Source organism: Piliocolobus tephrosceles, chromosome 3 (assembly GCF_002776525.5).
Source record: "Piliocolobus tephrosceles isolate RC106 chromosome 3, ASM277652v3, whole genome shotgun sequence".
NCBI classification, from domain to species: Eukaryota; Metazoa; Chordata; class Mammalia; order Primates; family Cercopithecidae; genus Piliocolobus; species Piliocolobus tephrosceles.
In genome coordinates, this window is record NC_045436.1 from 118,093,270 (window position 1) to 118,120,398 (window position 27,129).

Genomic DNA, 27,129 nt, shown 5'->3' on the forward strand with positions numbered 1-27,129 from the left:
TGGAATTCATATTATCTCTGTGACCTCGAAATTCCTAAGCCAAACTTCTTGTAGCTTAAAGTTATCTGGCCTTTTATAAATTAGTCTTGGGCTTCTCTCTCTCTCTCCCTCTTTCTCCCCCCCTCTCTCTATATATAAAATATCAAAATTATATCTCCTCAAGCTTCTAGATCCAATGGCCAATTTAAAGGAAGCACAGAGGACAAAAGAATATGCTTAAATGGGCCAGGCGTGGTGGCTCATGCCTGTAATTCCAGCACTTTGGAAGGTCAAGGTGGGCAGATCACGAGGTCGGGAGTACAAGACCAGCCTGACCAACATGGTGAAACCCTATCTCTACTAAAAATACAAAAATTAGCTGGCATGGTAGCACGCCCCTGTAATCCCAGCTACTCCGGAGGCTGGGGCAGGAGAATCACTTGAACTCGGGAGGCAGAAGTTGGAGTGAGCTGAGATCACACCACTGCACTCTAGCCTGGGCGACAGAGCGAGACGCCATCTCAAATAATAATAATAATAATAATAATATGCTTAAATGATACCACGGGGAAGCAATCACCAAGATCTAGACTATGGCAAATTTTTCAGTACAAATGTAGCAGATTTTATTTTCCAAAAATGGCTGGAAAATATCTCCTATCTTATATGATTTTCTACAATATGACCTTGCCATTCCCCCATTAAAAAGAAGATTCCCCCCTCACCCCCTTGAATGGAGGCTGCCCCTGTGACTATTTTGACCCATTGACCACGGCAAAGTAAAGAAGTAAGGCTGTGCCAGTTGCAGATATAACCATTTAATGGCCTAGCATCTTTCACTTCTTAAGTCAGCTTCCATGTAACAAGTGCAAATAACCCAACATTACCAGAATGTGAGAAGCTCAATGATATTAGAATTAAGAAAAGTATCTCAGAGCAGTACAATATCTACTCATGGCAAGAGTGGGCATGGGGGAAAGTCACTTTAATGTAATTTTCCAGTTGAATTCACAATCTTTTCTTTCATCATAAGTGAAAACCACTTGGTTTCCTTTGGGAGCACTGATTTCCTGGAGAGATCTGTTCTTTAGTGACAGTCGAGTTTTTTGTTTGTTTTTTTGGTTTTATGTTTTTGTTTTTGCTTTTTTTTTTTTACTCCCCATATTAGAGGGGAGCATACCTCACTTGTTTTCATGTTTCTGTGAACTGCCTTGTATTGAAGCCCACTTACTCTTCATTCTGCCCTTCCACATCACTAAATATGCCGACCTCCAGGACAGTTATACACTTTCACTTATGGTTTTAGTAACTTTCCCATGATGTTCTTCTCTACCATACTCTGCTACTTTCCAATCGTGTCAATATTGCGGCAGGTGATACTTTCAGTACACCAGACTCACGTTACTCTAAGTTACAAGTGTTGACGGATGTCATCGTCAACTTGCTTCAGCAGCTAGCCACATGCATTGGACCAGTTCATCAATCTCAGCTTTCTCTCCTTTGAAACTCTCAAAATCTAAACATCTCTTCTTTGACTAAAGCCTTTAATTTTCTTCTCTTGGTCTTATTATTTTGGGATTTACTCCTTTCTTACCATGATCCACAGCTTTTTAAGTTCTCCCTACTTGGATAGTTTATCAGAATCCTCCTCATCTCTCTCATTCCTCTACTCAATGGGTTTCTATAGTCAGCCAATTCTTTATATTTTCTGAATATTTTTCCTGCCACACCTACTGTGCTGAACTCTATTCTTAGTAATATCCTCTCCTTCTTGGTAACAGACTCTAATGCATTAACACGCTTCCCTCATATGGTGGTTATGAAAAGTTAATGAGCTAACATATAATACAAAGTGCTTAGAAGATGGCCTGGCTCATAGTAGCCATCCACTAAATAATAGCCCTTATTATTGTTACCATTCATATCTCACTTCTTCAAATGGTATTGTAAAAATTCATTGCAACTAGAAAAGTCACTAGAGCTGGAAAAACATTATATAAAGTAAGAGCATTTTAGGCAGCTCTCTTGAAAGATGTCCCAGACTACTGAGGCATTTTCTTTAGACTCATAACAAAGTTAATAACTGATTTTTTAAATGTACAAAATAAAGTATTTTTCTGCATACTTTATGGTTAATAACATACTGACACAAGTAAGTATGTGAAGACAAAAAGCAAGAATGCATACCACCAGCTTACAACCATGAACTATCTGAATAATCTTTAAGAATGAACCTGAGTTGATTTAAGAGAAGGCAGATGCTCAGTATAAATTAATTAAATCTTTGATTGTCATTCTCTTTACTGAGGATATTTACTCCACTAAAATCAGATATAGGATGACTGTGGCTAAGTAGCAAATTATGTTTATATTCTCTCTTTGCTGGTGAAAGAAATATGATTTGAAACCTTTTATTTTCAGATTTAAATGAGCTCTCCCTAAAGTGCTACATTGAAGACATGTGCCAATACAAAGTGATCTCTGGTTCTGCCGACTTGTAAGGAACATTAGCTATAGTAACTCCCAACAGAGCTTCCTTGGTTTTAAATCAATTAGTGTTTTCAAGTACTAAAAAAAAAGTAGAAGGCAATGATAGACATATAACAGACACTTACCTTGAGTTTATGCTCTTTTCTGTTTACAATCACAGCTGTAATTTGTTGGTCCATGAAAATCAGTATAGTGACCAACAAAGCCGGGATAGCAGCGGCAAGGCACACCCACCAGGGGTTTTCTCCAAACGGTGGAACAAACCAACCTCGGTTTGGACTTGTTGGCTTGAAAAAGACAGAGGACATTTTTCAGAAAATTATCAAGTTAATATATACTATTTGGTGAAAAATCAATGGGAAGACATGCTATTATATTTGGATAACCGACATACTGAGAAATATAAACAGTTTTGAGCTGTAGAATGAAGATTATTCACCAAAACCCTCCCAAAGGATGTTATTTTTGAGAAATTCCTTAAAGAAAGGAGAGAAAGAATATGAGCCATGGGAAAAGAAGTGAATGGCATTTTGTGCATTTGGGATGATTTAAGATAAGGACTCAAAATAGAAGAAACTGATTTAAATTTAAAGAGTAGCCAGAAGAAAACTCCAAATGTAACATTCAGTAAAAAGGTGGCAAGAAATTACCAAACCACCATGAATTTTGTTCATGGGTTTTAGCAATTATAATGAAGTTGTTTATACTATTGCCAAATTTTAACAGCTTCATAATATATATAAAAAGTCATAACTGTTTTTATATAAGTGAACTAATGTAAAAATTCTGGTCTCTTATTTTACATATGAAATAATGATCTATAATAACTGGGTAAATTTTAGGAAATGTCACAAGAAAACTGGAAAAAATTGGCATTTTTGCAGTTCTTAGACTGTTTTCCATCAATAGATCATGTACGTCTACTACAGAACTACAGAAAAAAAGTGTTTCCTATGCTTTTCCTTACTTTCAACAATGCAAATAAAAAAACTAAAATAGAACGCAGTGAATTATTTTCTCCATATTTGCTGTCAAGAAAGTCTCATTTCTCTTCTGAGGATATTCCCATCATCTATCTCATAATTCTGTCACTGAATCTAACCTCGTTGTACTACAATTAGCAGATGTGAGCTTGTTAGGGAAAAAAATTTGTCTTACTCATCAATGCATTTCAAATTTCCAGTTTAGAGCCTGACTCAATATTCAGTAAATATTAACTCAAATGAATTAATGATTGAATGGATGAGAACTTATCTTTACTAATGAATATGTGATAGCAGAGATAATTCAAAAAATAATGTGTGTTATAACACATATATCCTTCCTCATTAAGTAGTTATTAATCTAAAACTGCAACTAGCTTAATAATTCTTAGCAAATATACGACTCTCAGTATTGGAGGGAATGAGGAGTATTTTAGAAAACAGATAAAAGACTTGTAATGAAAAATTAGCTAGGAATATATTTAGGAATGACTGGAATGTAAATTTTATCCATTACCTGCACATATCAATAGGTTTGTAAGTTAAGTAATTGTTATATCTACCTTGTAATAATTACAATTTGCTATATATATATATATATATATATATGCATGTGGTAGGTAGTCTCATAGTATGAAAAGAGTATTGGACTAGGCGTCTAGAGGCTTGGGTTCTAACTTCACACCTTGACATTACTAGTTCCATAATCTTGGGCATTTTACTTAATTCTTTGAGCTTCAATCTTAACTTTATAAAATCAGGATGATGACCAGCCTGGGCAATACAGTGAGACCTTTCCTCTACAAAACATTAAAAAATTAGCTGGGGGTGGTGCATGTGCCTATAATCTCAACTACTTGGGAAGATAATGTGGGAGGATTCTTTGAGCCTGGGAGGCAGAGGTTGCAGTGAGCTGAGATTGCACCACCACACTCCAGCCTAGGCAACAGAGCAAGGCCCTGTCTCAAAAAAGAAAAAATCAGGAGGATTATAGCTACATTATGTACTTCCCAGAGTCATTATATAAATCAATGTAATAAGGTATATAAAATATTTTGGATATTTAAAAAATATTCTAAAACTATAAGGCAGAGTTTATAACAGTATTATCAGTTGTTTTAAATAAAAACCCTAGTCTTGACATTTAATTGTAGTGAAGAAATTAAACTACATGTCTATATGAGCCTAAAAGGGACTGATTTTGAAAAAAGAAAAAAGAAAAAAAGGATAATTGTACAAAACTAACTCAAAAGGGACACACAATAAACTAGAATGGGGGAAAGAAAGAAAAAGAGTTCCAGGAATGACCAAAAGACAGACATTCACCTACCTTGAACTCACTTGGCACAATTAGTTTTGGAGTGTCCACGCCTACCAGGGCATCTATTACACAAAAGATGAGAATGGACAAGATAATGGCAAAATCACTGATCAGTTTTCTTGCCTGGAAAAATAAAAAAGAAACCAGGAACCATTTAGCACCAGATACATACATTTGTTTGTGTTTGAACTGAATGAGAATTTTTTATTTGCTAATAGTTTATAGTAACAGCTTCATTAACCAATTGAAGGAGGTATCAGAGTGCAGAAAGATTATTTTTAAAGCTGTTTTTGTATTAGTATATCACCTGGCTAGACATAATGTAATCCCAAAGAACAGGTTGCTCTCTCTCTCTCATTCTCTCTCTCTCTCTGTGTGTGTGTGTGTGTGTGTGTGTGTGTGTGTGTAGACAGGGAGAGCAATCAAATAAAACACATCCCTGAAATACTGTATAAATTCATCCTGCTTGCAACATAGTCACCTGCATAAGAATGAAAACTAAGTACATATTATAAAAATCTGCACAACAACATAGAAATTCTGTGTTATTTGGGAGGCAGCACTGTGAGTACAGAGTAAGATAAATCTCATAAGACAGCCTGAAAACACCAAGAATCTAGCATGGAAGGGCTTAGAAGTTCCTGTCCCTTGGGTGAAGTAAATATCAAGACCTCAAAGTCACGGCAAGTGATGAAAGATGGAAATGTCACAGCTGCACTAGTTTTGTCAAATAAAATATTTCTCAATCCAGGTTAGCGCTTAAAGTCTCACGTATGTGGAACATCTCTCCTCTACCACTTCTTGCATGTGACTGCCATTATCTGCTAACCCTCCAAATTCCTAAGTACCTCCCTCTGGTCAGGACAAGGTCTGGGCTTTAAGGAATACAGCATTAAACTAAGACCGTTCCCATGAAGTGGGTGAATAATGGTCATTTGCAAGTTGGTAAGGGGAGCATAGTAACAGTTGGTTTCTTGAGACTGTTCTGTAGTCTCTAGTGGCACTAATGAGGATTAAGGGCATTACCAAAGCACAGATATCTGAGTTTCCCATATGGTGGATACACATGTTAGCACATAATTTAATCATTCAACAAGAATCTACTTAGTTCCTAATAATTTTCTTGGTGCTAAGGATACCACGGTAAACAAAACCGATACAATCCACATTCCCGTGAAGCTCATAGCCAAGTTATATACAAGGAAGCCTGCTCCTAAATAAAACCAAGGTTGATTCAGAGGTTATGAAGTTATCTCAGGGTGAGCTGTCAGTTTCTGATGCTGCTGGATGAAGGAAAGGAGATCAGTGATGGGGTGAGTGGATGCACTGTTCTGAAGACAAAGGATTTCTTGAAAGGGAATGGTATTACTGTAGCCAGGTAGTCAACAGAAACTAAAATGAGAAATGAAAATTGGCAGGGTAGGTAAGGTAAAGGCCCTAGTGTTCAATGCTTGATCTTTACCAGGTGTCAGGAGCCTGATACTAACTAGTGGCAGGATCAGAGTTGTTCCTTTTGGCCTGGAGTTCCTTTCTTTCTTGGAGGGCTAGATTTGCTAGGTTTAGCTTTCTTGAAAAGTATATACTGAGGAAGAGAAGGCCAGCCTTTTGGGGGCAACTTAACATCAATTATACACAATAATTTGTGTTAAGAACCAATAGATGGCAGGGATCAATTTGGGTAGACAATATAGTACCACAGTTAGGAGCACAATTACTATCGGAACTCCTGCACCATTATTTCCTATTTGTAAATACCTACCCTTTCCTAGCTTCAATTGCTTTACCTGCAAAACATAGCCAAAATAATCCCTACAACTTCATTGGTTTGTTATCAGAATTAAATAAGAAAAGCCACGAAAGTGCTTAACAATATTGCCTGGAACATAATAAACTCTCCTAATATGAGTTAATTATTGTTATTTCAAGTTCTAGAAGCTCTCATGGCTGCAGAGACCACTGGAATACCTAAATGATCTACTGTCAGGAGGTCTTTGAAATGAAACTTCAAATCCAAGAAATAAAAAATAAAAAGCCCATTAGTAACACGAAACTGCCACTGAGAGCTAATTTTGGTTAGAAGTATCTGGAATCACAGCAAAAAAAGGATGTTTCTCAGGAGCTCAATATTGGAGGAAACTCATTTATTAAGTTTTGTGCAAGTAGTGTTGACACTGGCAGTTCAGTGTGGTCTGGCAAAAGACGGTCCTATGAAGCAGTTCAGGAGTACGTTAGGAAGTTACAAACACCCCTCTAGACCAGTGGGTCATAAATCCCTGGAGGACCAGAGGTCATTGCAAAGGTAAAATGGAAGTTAGTTCTTACTTACCACCCTTACAACCCTCACCTAGAAAATGCAACCAGTAGGAAACACAAATATCCTATAAATTGTTCGAAAGAAGAGAAATAGTTATTTAAAAGGCAGACAGCTTTCCTCCTCTTTTTAATAAACAGGAGAAGGGAAATAGATGGGAGCAAATAAATTCAATCTGTAATTCTTTGGTAGAAATTCCCATAGGACCTGTACCTCTGGCCCTGGTGGAGGAAAGATCTGCTTGACCAAAATCACTACCAGGCACCTGGGCAATTCTGCTTCTTTAGTTGGTAGAGGAGGCATTCTCAGCTTTCCATAAACTGGATGCCCTGCAAAACCTACATGGCAAACTGAACCTCATCACTGAGGGCCCACATATGGGGCTGCTAATTTGGCCGCACTACTCCAAGAGATGGTGAGATCAAGCCACATGATTCCAAGGACCAACAAAGAGAAAATGCCCTGAAAGATCTATATTGTTTTAAGAAATTATTCAAGGTATAATAATTTTGAAAGAAAAACAATTTTTTTCAAATATACCAGCTGTATTTTAATTTGCCTGTTGGTTACACAAATGTATAATCTGTGAATTTTACTATGAAAATTAAAGCTCAATTTAAAATGTAACCCAACACCCCCTCAAAATCCCGTAACTTCCAAATCTAAATCAGGGCTGTCTTTCAAATTATTCTCTTTGGGAAGCTATTCATTTATTTTAATGGTGTTGTTATTGTTCCAAAAATTAAAAATTCATTTTATAGTTTTAGTACTGAGCAAAGATTGTTTGATTACCCACATTAACTATCACACATGTCTGAAGGATCCATAATTCTATCTTCTTTGAAATATATTTTTTGTTTCAAAATTAATATATGTTCATTATAGAATGTTTAGAAAAAATAATGAAAAAGGAAAATGTTTTCCAATTCTACTATGTAGAAATAAATTTTAACACTTGCAAATATATCCTTTTATACATATTTATGTGCATATACATGTGTACATAATAGAATTTTTCACATACTGTTTGACATTATGATTTTCCACTTTTATTCTATTTCATTTGATATTTTCCATAATAGTATACATTATTGACTCCATAGTATTATGCTGAATGGTTATCCTAAAATCTACTTTTCTATTACCCTACTGTTTAGATTGTTTTTAACTTTTCACTATAATGAACCATATCATAAAGAAATCTTTGCACATATATAAGACTGTTTCCTTAGAATAAATTCCTGTCAGAAGAGTTACTATATCAATGTCTATATAAAAATTTAAGTCTTTTGCTATATAATGCCAAATTACCTTCTAGAATGTTATATTGAGTTTCCAATTTTTGCTGTACTCAACAATACACAAATTACTGCAGATACTCTGTAAAGTTAAATCCGTACAAAGCAAAAGTAATTTGTCACCGCTGAGGATATTCAAAAGAATATAAAATTGTCAGATCTCCCAAAACTATCATTTCTGTAGCTTAATGAAGCAACTGAATTTCTTACTCCATTCTGAACTCTCATATTTAATACAGAGCCTACACAGATATATCACCCTCTAAAGATGGCACTAACATGTATTCTCAAGAGTATCTCATTAAACTTCATAAACCTCATATTACATGGATAGACAGTAAATTTAGAACTACCAGTGGATACGGAGGCAACTCTGATAGCAGGATATGTGTATGGAAATAGTCCAACCATCCAGTATAATCTTTCAAAAGCAACTGTCTGTAATATACCAGTTACCATGTTCTGATTTAAGAATACTATGGCATTCTGAAGACATTTTGGAAATCAGATCTAGTAGACCTGAATTGCATCCTACTTCACTGGCTACTCTAGTTCTTCTTAGCTGGTCCTTTCAACTCCTCCAAACTCTTGAGATTGCAGTGTTCCACAGTTCAGACTTTGATCTCTTCTTTCCTATCTATATTCTCTCCCTAAGTGATTACATTCAGTCTCATGCTTTAAAATGCCATTTACATGCTAAAGAACAAAAAAAATTATATTTCTAGGCTAGACCACTCTTCTAAATTCCAGAATCATCTATCTAACTACCTGACACCTCCACCTGGATTTTTTATATACACTGAAAGAGGAAAAATAGTTATTTAAAAGGCAGATAGCTCTCCTCCTTTTGTTAATAAACAGGAGAAGGGAAATAGATGGTGGCAAATAAATTCAATCTGCAATTCTTTGGTAGAAATTCCCATAGGACCTAAACCTCTGGCCCTGGTGGAGGACTGACCTGCTTGACTAAAATCACTGCCAGGCATTTCAAATTTATGCAAAAACTAAGTGCTTGATCTTCCCCTGGCTCCTCTTCCCTGGCCCAAACTGCCCCACCACTGATACCCTAAACCTGCTCTTTGAGTAGTTTTCTCTATCTTAATTAATGCCAGCTTAATTTTCTCCATTGCTCAGACCCAAAACTTTGGAATATACTCAACTCTTCTTCCTTTTATATCCCACATCTAATTGGTCAGCAAATTATGCTGAAAATATACCTAGGATCCTATCAGTTCACATCACCTCCATTGCTAGTACCACACTGTCTAAGCCACCATTTTATCTCATATGATTTACTACATTAGCTTCCTACATAGTCTTCCTGCTTCTGCACCTGCCCCCGTTCAGTACACTATTAACATAGCACCCAGTATACTCATCTTAAAATTTAAGTCAGATACTGTGGTAAGCAGATTAAAGTATAATATACCTCTAAAGATGTCCATGTACTAATTCCCAGAACCTCTGAATATGTAATGTTACATGGCTAGGGCGAATTAAGGCTGCAGAGAAAATTTATGTTGCCAATCTACTGGTTTAAGGGAGATGATCCTGAATTAAACAGGTGGGTCCAATGTAATTACAGGGGTTCTTGTAAATGAAAAAGGGAGGCAGGAGAATCAGTGTCAGAATAACAAAGTATGAGAAAAACTTGACTGGCCATTGCTGGCTATAAAGTTGAAGGAAAGAGTCACGAGCCAAACAATGCAGGCAGCCCCTAGATGGTAGAAAAGGCAAAGAAACACATTCTCCCCTAGAGCCTCCAGAAGGAATGCAGTCCTGCCCACACCTTGATTTTAGCCCACTGAGACCCATTTCAGATTTCTGATCTCCAGATCTCAATTTTGACATCCAGATCTGACCTCTCAGATATAAATTCTGTTGTTTTAATCCACTATGTGTGTGGTGACTTGACAAAACAACCACAGAAACTAGTAACATATAAACAAACAGGTAGAGATATATAAATGATACATATAGTATGATATATATACATACATACATATGTACGTGATGGCACTTGTCAAGTGTGGCATTATTACAGTATAGGTACAAAAGTAGCTAAAAACACTAATGTTAATACATGTCAGGACTACAGTTCTTAAAATTTATGGAGAAAAAAGCTACCCTATTAATAGTGTTGCTTAACCTCATTAAAAATCACAGTCAGGGTGATACATTTTGCATAATATACAAACTTCTATTTCCACTTCCTTCCCCTTAAATTGTACAATATTAGTTTAGTTACAGCAGAAATCACCCCTGGAGAGTGTTTATTATTAAGATATTCATTTCTGTGATCTTGAATCCAGTTTAAACTTCACAGTCAAGGAAATTGATTTTTCCCAGACCACTGTTGTATTCAACTCTAAATCCCCTAATTAGAGAAGACAGGTAGGGGTGCTATTTTCGCAGACGATTAATGTCTTACTCTATACTAAAATGAAACTTTTAATTTGAGCTAGGCAAAACTGACATAGTAGAAGTAGAAAGTGCCCTAAAAATGTCTAGCAATGAGTACATACAGTCTACTAGATACACACTGGGGTCTGTAAATAAGTCTTCTCTGTCTGACCTTGAGGAGCTAAGAACTGCTCTCTTTGGGCCCTTCTCACAGTTTTAAGCACATTTAGAAAAGAAAAGTTGTGATTTTCTTTCGTCATTTGTTTTCCCTTTCATTTCATCAAACTTGATCTCTTTCAAAAACTCCAAAAACATGCTGTTATGTAGGTCAACATATCAATAAAGATATTAAATTAGAAAGTCATAGTTTCCAATTCTCTACTATTAACAGCTATTACTGGTAATGATTAAAAGTAGAAGTGCCAAAGTTTTCATGAGAAAACCTGTTCCCTCAAGATTTCATGCCCAAATCTGTGGCTTCTGAGGCCTCAAATCTAGCTTAAACAAACATCATAAATTGTGGTTGTCCATCCAAATCAAATGTTAAGTCTCTCCAGGCTCAAACTTCAATATCTTAGGATTATAAATTATCATAATCTAAGAGAACACAAATTAAGATAATTAATAGCAAAAGCTTGCCATTAAAAAAGTTTTTTTTAAATGATACATGGATGTGCTACAGCATATAATTCCTACCTCAATTTATTAAAGACAGAAAGAGAAGCATGTCTCAATTCATACTGTAATGCCTTTTTTATATCAGACTAGTTTTGAACTCTTTCATTTTTGTTTACTACTTTTAATTATAAAAATGAAGAGGAGAATAATCTTTCTGTCCTCTGCAGGATTAATTAGACAGTATCTCAATTAATCTAATGAGAAGCCAGCAGCTTAAATATTTAAACTACCAAAGCAAAGAAGAAATTAAGTGGATGGGAAAGGAAATTCAAATAAACATATGCTGTTCTCTCCTTCTTTGGCAAAACAATGTAATAAATTTATTATAAACATAATATTCATGAAAGATGATACTGTATTAATTATTGAGAGAGTCATAATCATAGAGACACCAACAGTGAGAAGCCAGTTAATTTACAGGGGAAAAATGAATTAAGTTTCTTGGAAATCCCAGAGGACATTTGGTTTTCACTTTGCAAGGGCTGCAGCTGCTCCTAAATTAACTGGAGGGAAAGGGCCATGCATCTACAGAGCAGTTCTCAATGGATAGAGCTGTTCTAAAGAGATAAGGATAGCAGAAGGCACCCTGGTGGGCTCTCAGTACATTTCAACTCATGGTGTCAATTCCTCTAGTGATTGTGGTGCTTGGAAAATGCTAAACAGCAGTGTAAAAAAGCATTTATTCTCGATGAAAGAAAAATTATGCCAGACAATTATGGGTCTTTTGGTAATCACAAAAAGGCAACGAAATACCCTACAAAGTTTGAAATGTGATCCGCCCCCCAGTAGCCAATGCTATAAAGCATGATCCAAAAAAAGCATTAATAGCAGTCATAGCAATAACCATAATTCACTGTACTTTGATTCAGTAATACCCACTATAATCAGAATTTAATAAAAGGGAAGTCTGATTTTGACTCTGAGATTTTAATGCCATGAGTTCTTAGTCAAAGAGATTTGGGGAGCAAAGAAGAAAGATGAACTGGATGATTTATCTGAGTTGGGCTTGGAGCTTGACGATGGAAGTCTACTGGAAGGAGAGTCAGCCTAGTGAAGTGGTTCAGCAAAGATGCTGAGGAGACTTTGGCAATCACTAAAAGACCTTTTCTTCCATTCTGTCTCAAAACTACATAGTAGAACAAGAAACCCAATGTGTGTATACCAGAAGCAAATGATCAAACCACATGGAAAATACTACGTCCCAATCTGGTTACTATCTTCTAAATTAAAACTGAAAATCTGCAGCTAATCTAGAAAAGGGCAGCCAGAGGATTTGGGAATACAGAAAACACATCACAAGAAAAATGATGGCAGGCCTAAAGACTACTGTAGGGAGAATTTGTCTTCAAATATGTGAAGTCTATCACAGGAAAGAGAAATTAACTTGTTCTGTGTAGCTCCAGATGGCAAGTGCAGACCCTGTGGACAGAGGCTATGGAAAAGTAGATTTGTGTTTCTATCAGGAATGCCTGCAGGATGCTAGGTTCCTGTTCTAGGAAGCATTCAAGCAGCATGAAGATCACATGTCAGGAATGTTGTTACACTAGATGGTGTTTAAAGTCCTAATACTAAAATTAATTAAGACTCAATTATCAAAATTCCTCGACCCTCTAATAGAGTCTTCTTAGATATAACTCAAATAAATCATTATCATTAAGGGTCCGGGGCCTAAAAAGAAGATGGCTTTATAATTTATATTAATATACAAGAGTAAAAGTTTAAAAACAATAATTAGTAAGTCATATGTATAAATTAGACAACCCCAAAATCGGATAGGAGACCATTTTGTGTTAGTGCAGGGATTTCAATGTTGTTGACTTTTCTCTGATGGATAAATAAGCTGAAAGTGCTCAGGACCAAGAGGTTACCGTGGTTAAAATTATTACTTCTATCCAGAGACTGCCTCTTTGCAGCCACTAAAAGTTTTCTCAAAATGTTTTGGCCAATCACTGCTTACAACCTGTTTTTCTTAGGGCTCAATTCAGGTTGACTGTGTTTTTATTTTTCGTCACATGTCTATAAGAACTGAAGTATTTGTATAGTTGTTGTTAAACGTTTAACAGTCTAAGTTGAGTTTATAACTAAATATCCCTTTGTTATTCTTAACAAAATAAGCATAAAAACAATTTTGGATTAAAAACAAATTCGGCTTTAAAAATTACTTTCCTTGATATAAAATACCTCAAATATTTGAAAATCTGATTCTTCTTTAGTGATAGCAAAGTCGTTTGCTTTGTTGTCACTAAACAAGACAAATGCCACCCAGGATTGCAAACACTAAAGTGAGACGTATAATACATGCCCATTATTTCTTACTCATGTTTTAATATATTGTTTTAGTTTGACAGTTTTTACCATTCACCAAGATAATTTTTGAGAGAAGAAGAAACCAGAATGGGGATGTCACCTGATTCTTGTAAAGGGTTGTTTATAAACTAAACATGTGCAATTTTAATAGAATGGCCACAGACCAAAATGTCAACAAAAAAACGTGGTTCTGGAATATAGCTAAATGTAGAATTCTAGACTTTCCTGTGTTTTATGTCAACAAAAACTAAATGCTATCGCCTAACTAAAATGCTCATTAGGTTTTCATTAAAGTTTCTGAAGCTCCACACTTCAAAGAACATTCTGCATTATCTAAATATAGCATAGAGGGTGTTATAGCTATTGATGTTACCTGGAATTTAGTGATTTTGTTTATTTAAATGACAATAACAACAAGGAAGTACATTAAAAATAATCTTATGATTACACCAATTCATGTGAGGGTTAGAATTAATGCATATTCTAAGGAGGAAAATTAGAAAATCAAGCAGTTCCTTAAGAACGGCATTCTTAGGCCTATTACACATGCCAGCCACACTGAATGTGACTATATCAAAGTACCAATAATTGTGCCTAATTCATGGGGTTCTGTGGCTTTCTGATTTCTACTAACCCCAATACTGCTGTTTTTAAGCTCTGGTTTTCGTTTTGCCACCACAAATATATGGCTTTCTGATTTCCACTAACCTCGATCATGCTCTATTTTTAAGTATGCTTTTCATTTTGCCACCACATATGCACATAAGGTACGTGATGGCATCTTTGTTCCATGTTTATGATCATTCATTGGCGTGGGACTCTGGAACATGTTAATGCCCTGGGCCACCTGCCACAGAAAATCACAGATTATGCTGTGATATTCCTAATGGAAGTTTTGATGCTGAAAGACTTTGACTGAAGACTCGAGGCTGATAGAACAGACCAGTTACAGTGTGGGATAACAGACTGATATACCCCTTGAAAAAGAATGGTGAATACAAAAAAGACTGTCAATGGAATACTGGTATTTGACCCCTGTTCCACTGAGCATTAGGGCTCTGTAGAAGTGTCTGATACACAAATTACATACCTGATAGACAGGCTAGCAAAGGTAATCTGTTTCATTTTAAGTATTCATACTGAGGGATTGCTAGTGGTTCCACGAGGGATGGAAAGGGAGTGGGTCACTGACCATGGCCTCAGCAAAGGTAATGGGAGCCAGAACCAGCGGAATCAAAGTTTAAGTGTAAAGGAGAAAGACTGCAGTGGAATAAACTTATCACAAAAGGATTGTGACAAGCTTAATTTGATAAAGAAAAACCTGGAGTACCACATGCAATGGACATCTTTCTTTGTCACACCAGATTCATTCTCTATCTCCCTCTACCACACTCTCTGCCTTAGGAGGTTAACCTGTGTGGTCTACTATGAGCTCCCCAGTCTCACTATCTGGCACACCACATCTTCTTCTGTGGTTTCCATATACCCTAACCTCAACTTCATAAATATGCCTTTATTAAATCCTCAAATTACCTTAATTTCAGCATACCATTTGCTTCCTGCTGGGATCTTGACTCATTCGCCAAATATGACTTAAAATTTTGATCAGACCAGGTGTGGTGGCTAACATCTGCAATCGCACTACTTTGTGAGGCTGAGGCAGGAGGACTGTTTGAACCCAGGAGTTCAAGACCAGCCTGGGCAACACAGTGACACCCCATCTCTACAAAAATAAAAATAAAAAATTTTCCAGGCCTGGTGGAGTGTGACTGTAGTCCCAGCTACTCGGAAGACAAGAGAGAGGATCGCTTAGGCCCAGGTGGTTGAGGCTGCAGTAAGCCATGATTATTCCACTGTACTCCAGTTTAGGTTACTGAATAAGACCTCATCTCAATAAAAAAAAAAAAAAAAAAGGAGAATAAAAAAGATTTTGATCTTGGGTGGCCCTAAGGATAGGTGATGTTATTAGCTGAGATAAGAAATATAAGGAGCCAGATGCAGAGGCTCATGCCTGTCATAAATAATGCCTTTATCAAAACCTCGAATTATCTTAACTTGAACATACCCTTTGCTTCCTGATGGAATCCTGACTCATACACGAAATATGACTAAAATTTTGATCAGACCAGGTGTAGTGGCTCATGCCTATAATCCCAGCACTTTGGAAGGCTGAGTTGGGAAGATCACTCAAGGCCAGGACTTCTGAGGCGGGAGGATCACTTGAGGCCAGGAGTTTGAGATCAAGCTAGGTAACACAGTGAAACCCTGTCTGTGTCCCACCCCTAGCCACCCCCCTACCCAAAAAAATACAGAGAGATGAGTAAGTTCAATCTTGTCAAGAAAGTCAACCATGTTTTGAATTTGCCTTTGCTGCACGACAATTGTGAATCATCCACAAAGAGAGACTTGCAGATGTGATATGATGGAGATAACTTTTTTTCTAATTTGTAAGGTTCAATCATTGCTATAAGCCTAGAATAGTATAGGAAATGTATTTCATTTAGGAAACGGAGCCAGAAAACTCTTTCAATTTATAAAAGTACTAGAGCTCAAAAGGCTGTTAATTGTCATCCAGCCAAGCTTTCCCTTTATAGGTGAGGTAACTGAAGTTTCAGATAGCTATCAAAGAGCACATTGTTAGTTAATGGTAGTGCTAGCACTAGCATCTACAGTTCCTGGATTCCTACACATTGTGCTTTTCCCAAAAAATGTAGCACTAATCTGTACTTGACTGGTTTCCACTAGTCAACAAGTATTGAGTACTTAGTCTGTATCCAACCTTATGCTGGTTGATCTGACTAATAGAAGTATAACTGTTTTAAAGTAGTTTAAAGCCTTAACAACTCATACAAAGGTTTAAAAATGAGAGAACAAAAGAGAAATGACTGTGTAAGCTAAAGGAGAATGAGATATTTTGCATGTCAAGAACATTGTCATTCTACATGAGCATTTTGAGTTTTTAGAGGTTTCATGTGAATTGTTGGTGTGAGGAAGGAACTAAAAATAGCCTTGATTGTTTCCACAGCTATAAAAGCCTGTCTTATGTATAGTGTTTAAGCATATATTTTAATTATAAAACATTATTTAAGAATATATATTAGAATCTATACACCTGTCTGCACCTACCTATAGAAACCATATTTCAAAATGTCAGCTTAAATTAAAACATATTTTGGTGAATGAAAAATAAAAATCATGTTCTTGGTTAGGCACAGTGGCTCACGCCTGTAATCCCAGTACTCTGGGAGGGCAAGGCGGACAGACCACTTGAGGTCAGGAGTTCAAGACCAGCCTGGCCAACATGGTGAAACCCAGTCTCTACTAAAAAAATACAAACACACACACAAAAATTAGCTGGGCATGGTGGTGTACACCTGTAAACACAGCTACTCAGGAGGTTGACGCAGGAGAATTGCTTGAACCCAGGAGATGGAGGTTACAGTGAGCCAAGGTCATGCCACTGCACTCCAGCCTAAGCAATGGAGCAAGACTCTGTCAAAAAAAAAGATGTTCTTAATATTCATTTATGTATGCATATGCATTTATGTATATATTACTTAGCTGTAAATGTGAAATGAGTTGGGGTATAAGGGAGGATGACAGAATGAAAGCCTACACAGTTACACACTCATCTTTAGAAATCACACATACTTTCTCCTCTCTGTGTATTTTATAATTTGGTATATACAATTCTAAACTATGCTGAGAACCTTCTTTAAAAGAATTTTAACTAGAATGCTATCAATATTCTATTTTTACATTGTCATGACATTCTTAGTAATATTTATCAATGACTGAGAAATTACCTGCTTAGACTCTTATAAGGGGATAATTTATCTAAGTCTGAAGAGTTATCCTCAGTTCGGGTGTTACTGCCAGAAGGAAAGGTTTTGGATATATAGAAAGTTAAAATGACCATTCTATTTAATCTGGGAAATGGTATCAGCAAGATAGCAGACTAAGACTTTCCAATGGTCATTCCCCTGTAGAAACATAAATTTGAACAACTAGCCACTGATTAAAATACTTTCACAAGAGCTAAGGAAGCAGATTAACACAGAAATAAGAAAAGACACATTGAAGAAGGTGGGAAGGACAGTTTTACACAATCCACATTACTCCTTTTCCAACCTCAGGCAACACATCCTGGAGAGGGAAATCTTCTTTTTGGGAGGAGAGGGAAATGAGTACCAGTCTTTGCCTTGGACACCAACACTAGGTCTGCCCCAGTAAAACCCACATGAGGGGTAGGCCCCCACAATCCCAGACTCTAGGTTGGTAGAGAACCCCAGATTCTAGGATCAACCACAGTCTGACCCGGGTTGCCCCCACACCAGGCTGGCTCAGCAACCCCAGGCTCCTGTCTTGTCCTGGGGACTCGGTCTCTGGGCCCACCCCACTGCTAGGCCAAACCCAGTGCCCTAGGCTCCCGATGAGCCCCACGTCCAGGGTAGCCCCAGGTATAATAGGCTCTGAATGCCTCCAGCATCAGACCAGACTCTATGGCCCTAGTCATCAGGTTACTACCTGCAGACCCAGCCTCCAGACCAGTCCCTGCCAATATAGGCTCCAGGCCTGTCCAGCATCACATCAGCCCCTGTGGTCTCAGGCTCCAGGCCCACCCTAGGTTCCAGACTAGTGTAGAGCGAGATCAGCCCAGACAGCCCCAGACTTCAGGCCTGCCGCAGAACCATGCTAGCACCCCTGGCCTTAGGCACTAGGTAAGTACCATGCATATAGGCTCCAGGCTTGCCCAGTACCACATCAGTGCCTGTGGCTCCGTCCTCCAGGCTAAACCCTTAAGCCCCACACTCCAGCAGATCTAGGATCCAGGTCCACTTTAGCAGACCCATGTTTCAGGACAGCCTCTGTGGTTGCATGACCCACAACAGCCCTCACAGACCTACTCTCCAGGAAAGCAACCATACAACCAGCTTCCAGGCTGGTCCCCACAGCCATAGGCACCAGACCAGTCACTTGGCTTCAGGCATTAGGCCAGCCTCTGTGATCCCAGACTCTGTATCCCAGCACCAGGCCAACCCCAGGCTCTAGGCTGGTACCCATGGAGCCAGGCTCTAGTAGACACAGGGTCCAGGCCCACCCCAGTAGACCCTGGAGCCAGGAAGGCTCCTATGAACCAAGGCTCCTGGACCATTCCTACAGACTCAAGTTCTAGGCCGGCTCCAATGGACCCAGGCGCCAGGCCTGCCCTCAAGGACTTAGACTCCAGGCCCAAACCATGGACCCAGGTGCTAGGTGCACTCACCTTTTTCATTAAGAACCAGGTCAGCCTGCCTGGGAAGTCCTGCAGCAAGCCTGCCTGTGGACCACACCAGAAAATCTGCCAGAATCTCTAGACAGGCTGATTGGTGAAAATGTTTTCCAGACAAAGACATTCTGCAAGGACTGAAATTAGTCTCTATGTCTTCAAATGCACAGAAACAAATCAATAGCTACAAGACCAAGAACAATCAAGGAAACATGACACTACTAAAGGAAAATATAAAGCCCCAGTAATTATCCCTCAAAAACAGAGATATATGAACTATCAAAGAATTCAAAATAATTATTTTAAGGAAGCCCAGCAAACTTTTTAAAAAGACAGGATGCTACAAAATCAAGAAAACAATAAATGACCAAAACTAGAAATTTAACAGAGATTGAAATTACTTACATTCAAAATTTTAAAAGAAATTATTAAAAAAATACAAATTCTGGAGCTGAAAAATATAATGAAGAAAATTAAGAAATGCAGTAAAGAGCATCAACAGCAGAATTGATCAAACAGAAGAATCTGTGAACTTAAAGACAAGTTATTTGAAAATATATAGTCAGTAGAGAAAAAAACAATGAAAAGAATGAAGAAAGTTTATAGGATTCATGTGACAGGAGCAAAAGAACAAATATTCAAGTTATAGGAGATAAAGAAGAAAAAGAGAGATAAAGGGGTGTGAAGTTTATTTAAAGAAATAATAGAAAATATTTCAAATCTAGGGAAACATAAATATCTAGCTACAGGAAGGTCAAAGGTCTTCAATCAGATTCAACATAAAAATACTGTATCAAGATATAATCAAATAGTCAAAAAATCTAATACAAAGAGAAAATCTTGAAAGCAGCAAGACAAGCAAATCACATATAAGAGAGTTCCAATAATATTAGCAGCATATTTTGCACCAAAATTTTGCAATCCAGGAGAGATTGGGATGATATATTCAAAGAGCTGAAGAAGGATTCTGATGCAAGATGGCTGGCTACAGACACTTACTCTTTCCAGAAAGAAGAACCGAAATTATGAATAGAGAAACATACCTCAAATAGAACACATAGGAGAGAACACAAGAGTCCAAGAAGGAACTCACAGAAAGCATCTGAGGCACAGAGAAGAAAAGCAAGTGGCTAGAAAGACTAGAGGCGTTCCACATTGCAGGGAAAGGGTAATTAAGAGAACTTCAGTGGTCCACATCCCTTACAGAGTCTGCTGCAATCTGACATATAGAAGAGCTCCTCTACCCACATGAACACTGACATTAGCAAGGGTGGTGGTTTAGAAACCAAATGAGGGTATTACACCAGACTGGGAATTTGCACTGGGTCACTCACACCCCCCTAAGACCTGAGCAGCTACGGCAGGGCACCATTTTGGAAGCACAGCCATCACTGGTGAAACAATCACACAAAGGAGTAAGAAAAAGGACTCGAATGGTACCACTAACAGAAATCCTCCAAACCATAAATAATAAGATAAAAAGAAAGGAAGAAAGAATATACAAAGCAACCAGAAAACTATTAGTAACATGACAGAAACAAAGCTTCACATACCAATAATAACTTTAAATATTAACAGATTAAATTCTACACTTAAAAGATATAGAACTGCTGACTGGATTTACAAAAGTAGCATCCAACTATATGCTACTTATAAGAAACTCACCTTACCAGTAAGGACATATACAGACTGAAAGTAAAGGGATGGAAAAAGATATTCCATGCAAATGAAAACCAGAAGTGAGCAAGAGTAGCTATACTTACATAAGATAAAACAGACTTGAGTCAAGAACAGTTTTTAAAAAGTCATTATATATGAAATAAAGCAATCAATCCAGGATGAGGATATAACAATTCCAAAAATATATGCACCCAACAATGGAGCACCTAGATTCATAAAGCAAATATTACTAGACCTGAAGAGACAGAATGCAATGTAGTAACAGTAGAAGACTTTAACACCCCATTGTCAGCATTAAATAGATAATCTAGATTTTAAAAAATCAACAAAGAAACACTGATTTAAACTGAACTTTAGACCAAATGAACCTAACAGACATTTACAGAAAATTCTAAATGACTGCAGAATATACATTTCTTTCATCAGCACATGAAACTTTATTCAGGACTGACCATATGTTAGGCCACCAAACAATTTCTAAAAACTTTCCAAAATGAAAATCATATCAACTATCCTCTCAGACCACAATAGAATAAAACTAGAAATAAATACAAATAAAACTTCAGAAACTTATAAAAATATATAGAAATTAAACATACTTCTGAATGACACTTGAGTCAATAAAGAAATTAAGATGAAAATCAAAAAAATTCTTGAAACAAATGAAAATAAAAACCGAATATACCCAAAACTGTGGAATACAGCAAAACAGTATGAAGAAGGAAGTTTATAGTAATAAATATCTCCATGGAAAATTAGAAAGATTACAAGTTAACAATCTAAAAATGTACATTAAGGATACAGAAAACCATGAACAAACCAAATCCACAACTATCAGGAAAAAAAAATAATAAAGATCAGACAAGCCTGTAATCCCAGCACTTTGGGAGGCTGAGACGGGTGGATCACGAGGTCAGGAGATCGAGACCATCCTGGCTAACACGGTGAAACCCCGTCTCTACTAAAAAAGAAATACAAAAAAACTAGCCAGGTGAGGTGGCGGGCGCCTGTAGTCCCAGTTACTCGGGAGGCTGAGGCAGGAGAATGGCATAAACCCGGGAGGCAGAGCTTGCAGTGAGCTGAGATCCGGCCACTGCACTCCAGCCTGGGCGACAGAGCAAGACTCCGTCTCCAAAAAAAAAAAAAAAAAAAAATCAGAGCAGAACTAACTGAAATACAACTAAAAAAATACAAACAATCAATGAAACAAAAAGTTGGTTCTTCAAAAAATATACACAACCAATAAACTGCTAGCTAGACTAAACAAGAAAAAAAGAAGACATCCAAGTAAAATCAGAAATGAAAAAGGAGACATTACAACTCATACAACAAAAATACAAAGATCATTAGATACTACTATGAACAACTATAGAATAATAAACTAGAAAATCTAGAGGAAATGGGTAAATTCCTGGAAATATGCCAATTAAAACTGAATCAGTAAGAAATAGAAAATCTCAAAAGACCAACACTTAGTAGTGAGATTGAATCAGCAATAAAATGTCTCCCAATCAGGAAAATCCCAGGACTAGATAGATTCACTGTGGAGTTCTACCAAAAACATAAAGAACCAACCAATCCTTCTTAAACTATTCCAAACAAATGAAGAGGACAGAATTTTTCTGTATTAGTCCATTCTTGCATTACTTTAAAAAATTACCTAAGAATCGGTAATTTATAAAGAAAATAATTTTAATTGGCTCACAGATCTGCAGGTTGTACAGGAATCATGGCTGGGGAGGCCTCAGGAAACTTATAATCATGATGGAAGGCGAAGGGGAAGCAGACATGTCCTACATGGCTGGAGCAGGAGGAAGAGGGTGAAGGGGGAGGTTCCACACTTTTTTAAATAACCAGATCTTGTGAGAACTCACTATCATGAGAGTGGCAAGGGGGAAATCTGTTCCCATAATCCAGTCACCTCCCACCAAGCCCCACCTTTGACAGTGGAGATTACAATTTGACATGAGATATGGGTGGGGACACAAATCTAAACCATATCATCTCCCTAATACTTTCTATGAGGCTAATATCACCCTTATATCAAAAACAGACAAGAATAGAAAAAAAGACAAACACAGGTCAATATTTCTGATAAGCACAGATGCAGAAATTCCCAACAAAATACCAGCAACCCCAATCCAACAGTACATCATAAAGATAATACACTACAATTAAGTCAGATTTATCCCAGGGATGCAGCGATAGCTCAGCACAATAAATGCAAATCAATAAATGTGACATCACATCAACAGTATAAAGAACAAAAATCATACAGTCATCTCGATCAATGCAGAAAAACTATATGATAAAATTCAACATCCTTTCATGATAAAAACTCTGAATAAACTAGGAATAGAAGGAACATACCTACCTCAAAATAATAAAGGCCCTGTACAACAAACCCACCACTAATGTCATACTGAATGAGGACAAGTTGAAAGCCCTTCCTCTAAGAACTGGAAAAAGACAAGGATACCCACTTTCACAACTCCTATTCAACACAGTGTGGAGGTCCTAACTGAAAAAACCAGGTTAGAGAAAGAAATAAAAGACGTCCAAATTGGAAAAGGGAAAGTTAAATTGTGCCTCTTTGCTGATGATACAGTCTTACATCTAATAAAACCCAAAAATTCTACCAAAACTCTCTTAAATGTGATTTAAAAAATTAGTGCAGTTGCAGGATACAAAAATCAACATACATGACCCAGTAGCATTTCTATACACCATGATCTAACCAAGAAAATAATTTAAAAGGTAACTGCATTTACAAGAGATACAATACAATAAAATAAAATACCTAGGAATAAATGTAACCAAGGGGGTGAAACATCTCTAGAAAGAAAACTGCACAACACTGATGAAATGAAGAGAGGCTACAAATAGAAAAACTTCCCACACTCATGGATCAGAAGCATTAATACCATTAAAATGACCATAATGTACAAAGCAGTCTGCAGATTCAATGCGATCTGTTTCAAAATACTGCCAGCTTCATAGAATTAGAAAAAAAAATCCTATTTAATAAAACTCATATAGAACCAAAAAGAAGCCTGAATAGCCAAAGTAATCCTGAGCAGCAAAAAGAACAAAGCTCGAGGCATCACATCACCCAACTTGAAGATACATTACAATGCTATAGTAACCACATCAGTATAGTATTGCTATAAAAACAGACACGTAGACCAATGGAACAGAGTAGATAATCCAGAAATAAAGATACACTTACAGCTAACTGATCCTCAAGATCAACAAACATTGACAAGAACTTACACTGGGTAAAGTACACCCTCTTTGATAAGTGGTGCTGGGAAAATCGGATACCCACATCCAGAAGAATACAACCGGACTCCCACCTCACCATATATAAACATCAACTCAACATTGATTAAAGACTTATATGTAAGACCCAAAACCATAAAAATACTGGAAGAAAACCGAGGGAAATCTCTCCTGGACATGGTGTAGACAATTAATTTATGATTAAGATCTGAAATTCACCATCAACCAAACAAAAATAGACAAGTGGGATTTAAACCAAATAGCTGCTGCACAACAAAAGAAATAATCTACAGAATGAAGAGACAACCTATGGAATGGGAGAACATATTTGCAAATTATTCATCCAACAAGAGACTAACCTTAGAATATACAAGGCACTTAAACAACTCAAGAAAAGAAAAACAAATAATTCCATTTAAAAGTGGGCAAAGGACACAAATAGACATTTCTCAAAAGAAGACAGAGTAACAGCCAACAGGTATATGAAAAAATGCTCAGCATCACTAATCATCAGAGAAATGTAAATAAAAACTACAATGAGATGTCATCTTACCCCAGTCAGAGTGACTATTACTGAAAAGACCAAAAATAAGATGTTGACAAGGATGCAGAGAAAGAGGAAATTTTTTATATGGTTGGTAGAAATGTAAACTACCACAGTCACTATGGAAAATAGTACTGAGATTTCTCAAAAACCTCAACATTTGATCCAGCAAACACAGTACTGGGAATCTACCCAAAGGAAAGGAAATCACTATATCAAAGGGATAGGATACCTGCACTCTCTTGTTTACCGCAGCACCATTCACAACAGCAAAGGTATGGGATCAACCTACGTGTCCATCAACAGATAAATGGATAAAGAAAATGTGACATACATATATAATGAAAAACTATGTAGCCATAAAAAGAATCAAATAATGTCATTTGCAGCAACATGAATAAAACTGAAGGTCATTGTGTTAAATGAAATAAGTCAGGCACAGAAAGACATATAGTGCATATTATCACTCATATGTGGGAGCTAAAAAATTTGATCACATTGAAGTAGGGAATGGAAAGACAGTTAACAGAATCTGGGAAGGGTGATGGGGGTAGGGCAGAGTATAAATTTGGTTATAGTTATAATGATACAGACAGAAGGAACAAATTCAATGTTTAATAAAAGGTTACAGTGACTATACTTAACAAAAATGTACTGAAAATGGGTGATAGATACCCTGAATACCCTTATAACCTTTTGTTATATACATATAACAAAATCTCACACATACCCCATAAATTTGTGCAGACAATAAAATAAAATAGAGCAAAAGTATCAAAGGCCCAGATCAAAGTTGTAATTTTAAGTTTAGAGAAAATTAGCACTCAGATTTATTTACATTCTAATAAATACCAAAGACACTTTTAAAAAATGAAAACTAAAAGACAAATCTCCAAAATAAAATGAAAAAAAGAGAATAATGGGAAAAAACTGCCAAAAAAGAATACCATCTATCCTCCAAAAATGGAGAGACACTTTCCCAGACAAATAAATGCTAAGCAAGTTCACTCCCACCAGACCTGTATTACAAGAAATGCTAGAATTCTTCAAGGTAAAAGAAGAGGATTCTAATTAGTAACTGAAAAACATTTGAAAGAATAAAACTCATTGGTAAAAGTAAGTGTATAGTTAAGTTCAGAAAATTAATATTGTAATTGTGGTGTGCAAATTACTTGTATATTTGGTATAAATATATAGCATATATGCATTTGGTATAAATATATACCATATATATGTATTTAAAACTGTTTAAAATGATAATTGCTATAATAATTTGTTCAGGGATATATAACATTAAAAGTTACACATTGTGAAATCCAAAACATAAAAAAAGTGTATGTGGTATATATTTTATATGGTATATATTTATACCATACATATATATACACGTACATAAATAAAGACAAAACTATCTAAAATGATAATTGCTATAATAATTTGTTCAGGGATATATAACATTAAAAGTTATACATTGTGAAATCCAAAACATAAAAAAAGAGTTAGGGGAGATGTAAAGTAAAAGTGCAAAGTCGTTTTATGCAATGAAAGGTAAGCTGTTATCATCTGAAAAATAGCCTGTTATAATTGTAAGATGCTTTATGTAAGCCTCATGGTAACCACAAAGCAAAAATCTCTAGAAGACATATAAAAGATAAAAGGTAACAAATCAAAACACACTGGAGAAAATTATCTAATCACAAAGGAAAACAACAAAAGAGGAAGGGAAGAACAAAGAATCTACAAATTAATCAGAAAATAATTAACAAAATGGTAGTAGAAAGTCTGTACCTATAAAAATTACCTTGAATGTAAATGGGTTAAATTCTCTACTAAAAAGACACAGAATGGTTGAATGGATATTTTTTTAAAGATCCAACTATACACTGCCTAAAAAAGACTCATTTCACCTGAGGACACACATAGTTTAAAACTGAAAAGATGCAACCAAAAGAAAACAAGGATGTCTGTACTTGCATCAGATAAAATAAATTGTAGGTAAAAACACAAGACAAAGAAGGTCATTATATGATAAAGGGATCAATTAACAAGAAGACATAAAAATTTTCATTTCAGACATCATTAAGATGGCTGACTACAGTTGCCTGGCGCTCATCCACTCCACGCAAAGGGACCAAAATAGCAAATAAATAATTACCTTTACATTAGAGTGACAGAAATTATGTTAGGAGAGATCCAGAGATCCACACCCCCTGTGGAGTGTGAAAGCCCAGGATAGAGAAAGGAAATGGCATCCTTCTGCTTCTGTCACACTATCTTCTTGCTGGGATTGGCTCAGAATCAGGGAAGACTTATTATTATGACAAAAAGATAAACTGGAGGCCCCCAGAAATCCCTATAGCCACCAGAGATGCCAGAAGTCCTTGCTACAGGAGAGTCCTCAGTCCTTACAGGTCCAAAAACCAGATTAGGGAGTTTCTAGAAGTTTACACTGCTGCATTGCCCCAGAGTAGGTGCTCAGGTTGTATATACTTTACCCTGCAAGCAAGGTGCTATGGCATGACACCATCTTTAAACTGGACTGTTAGACGGCATCCTGTCCTGGGAGCCAGAAGCTGCTGTCTCT

General features: G+C 36.6%; 1 protein-coding gene across 3 annotated transcripts in view; it reads right to left on the reverse strand.

Annotated features, from left to right (window-relative positions):
* SLC4A4 (solute carrier family 4 member 4) overlaps window positions 1-27,129 on the reverse strand; it is a 396,122-nt gene that overhangs the window by 38,666 nt on the left and 330,327 nt on the right. For all 3 annotated transcript variants that reach the window (XM_023190242.2, XM_023190244.3, XM_023190245.1), the window contains exons 17-18: window positions 4,783-4,896; window positions 2,595-2,756 (exon numbers count right to left, since the gene is read on the reverse strand). In XM_023190242.2, the coding sequence (XP_023046010.1) occupies window positions 2,595-2,756; window positions 4,783-4,896 (276 nt within the window). The remainder of the gene's footprint in view (window positions 1-2,594; window positions 2,757-4,782; window positions 4,897-27,129) is intronic.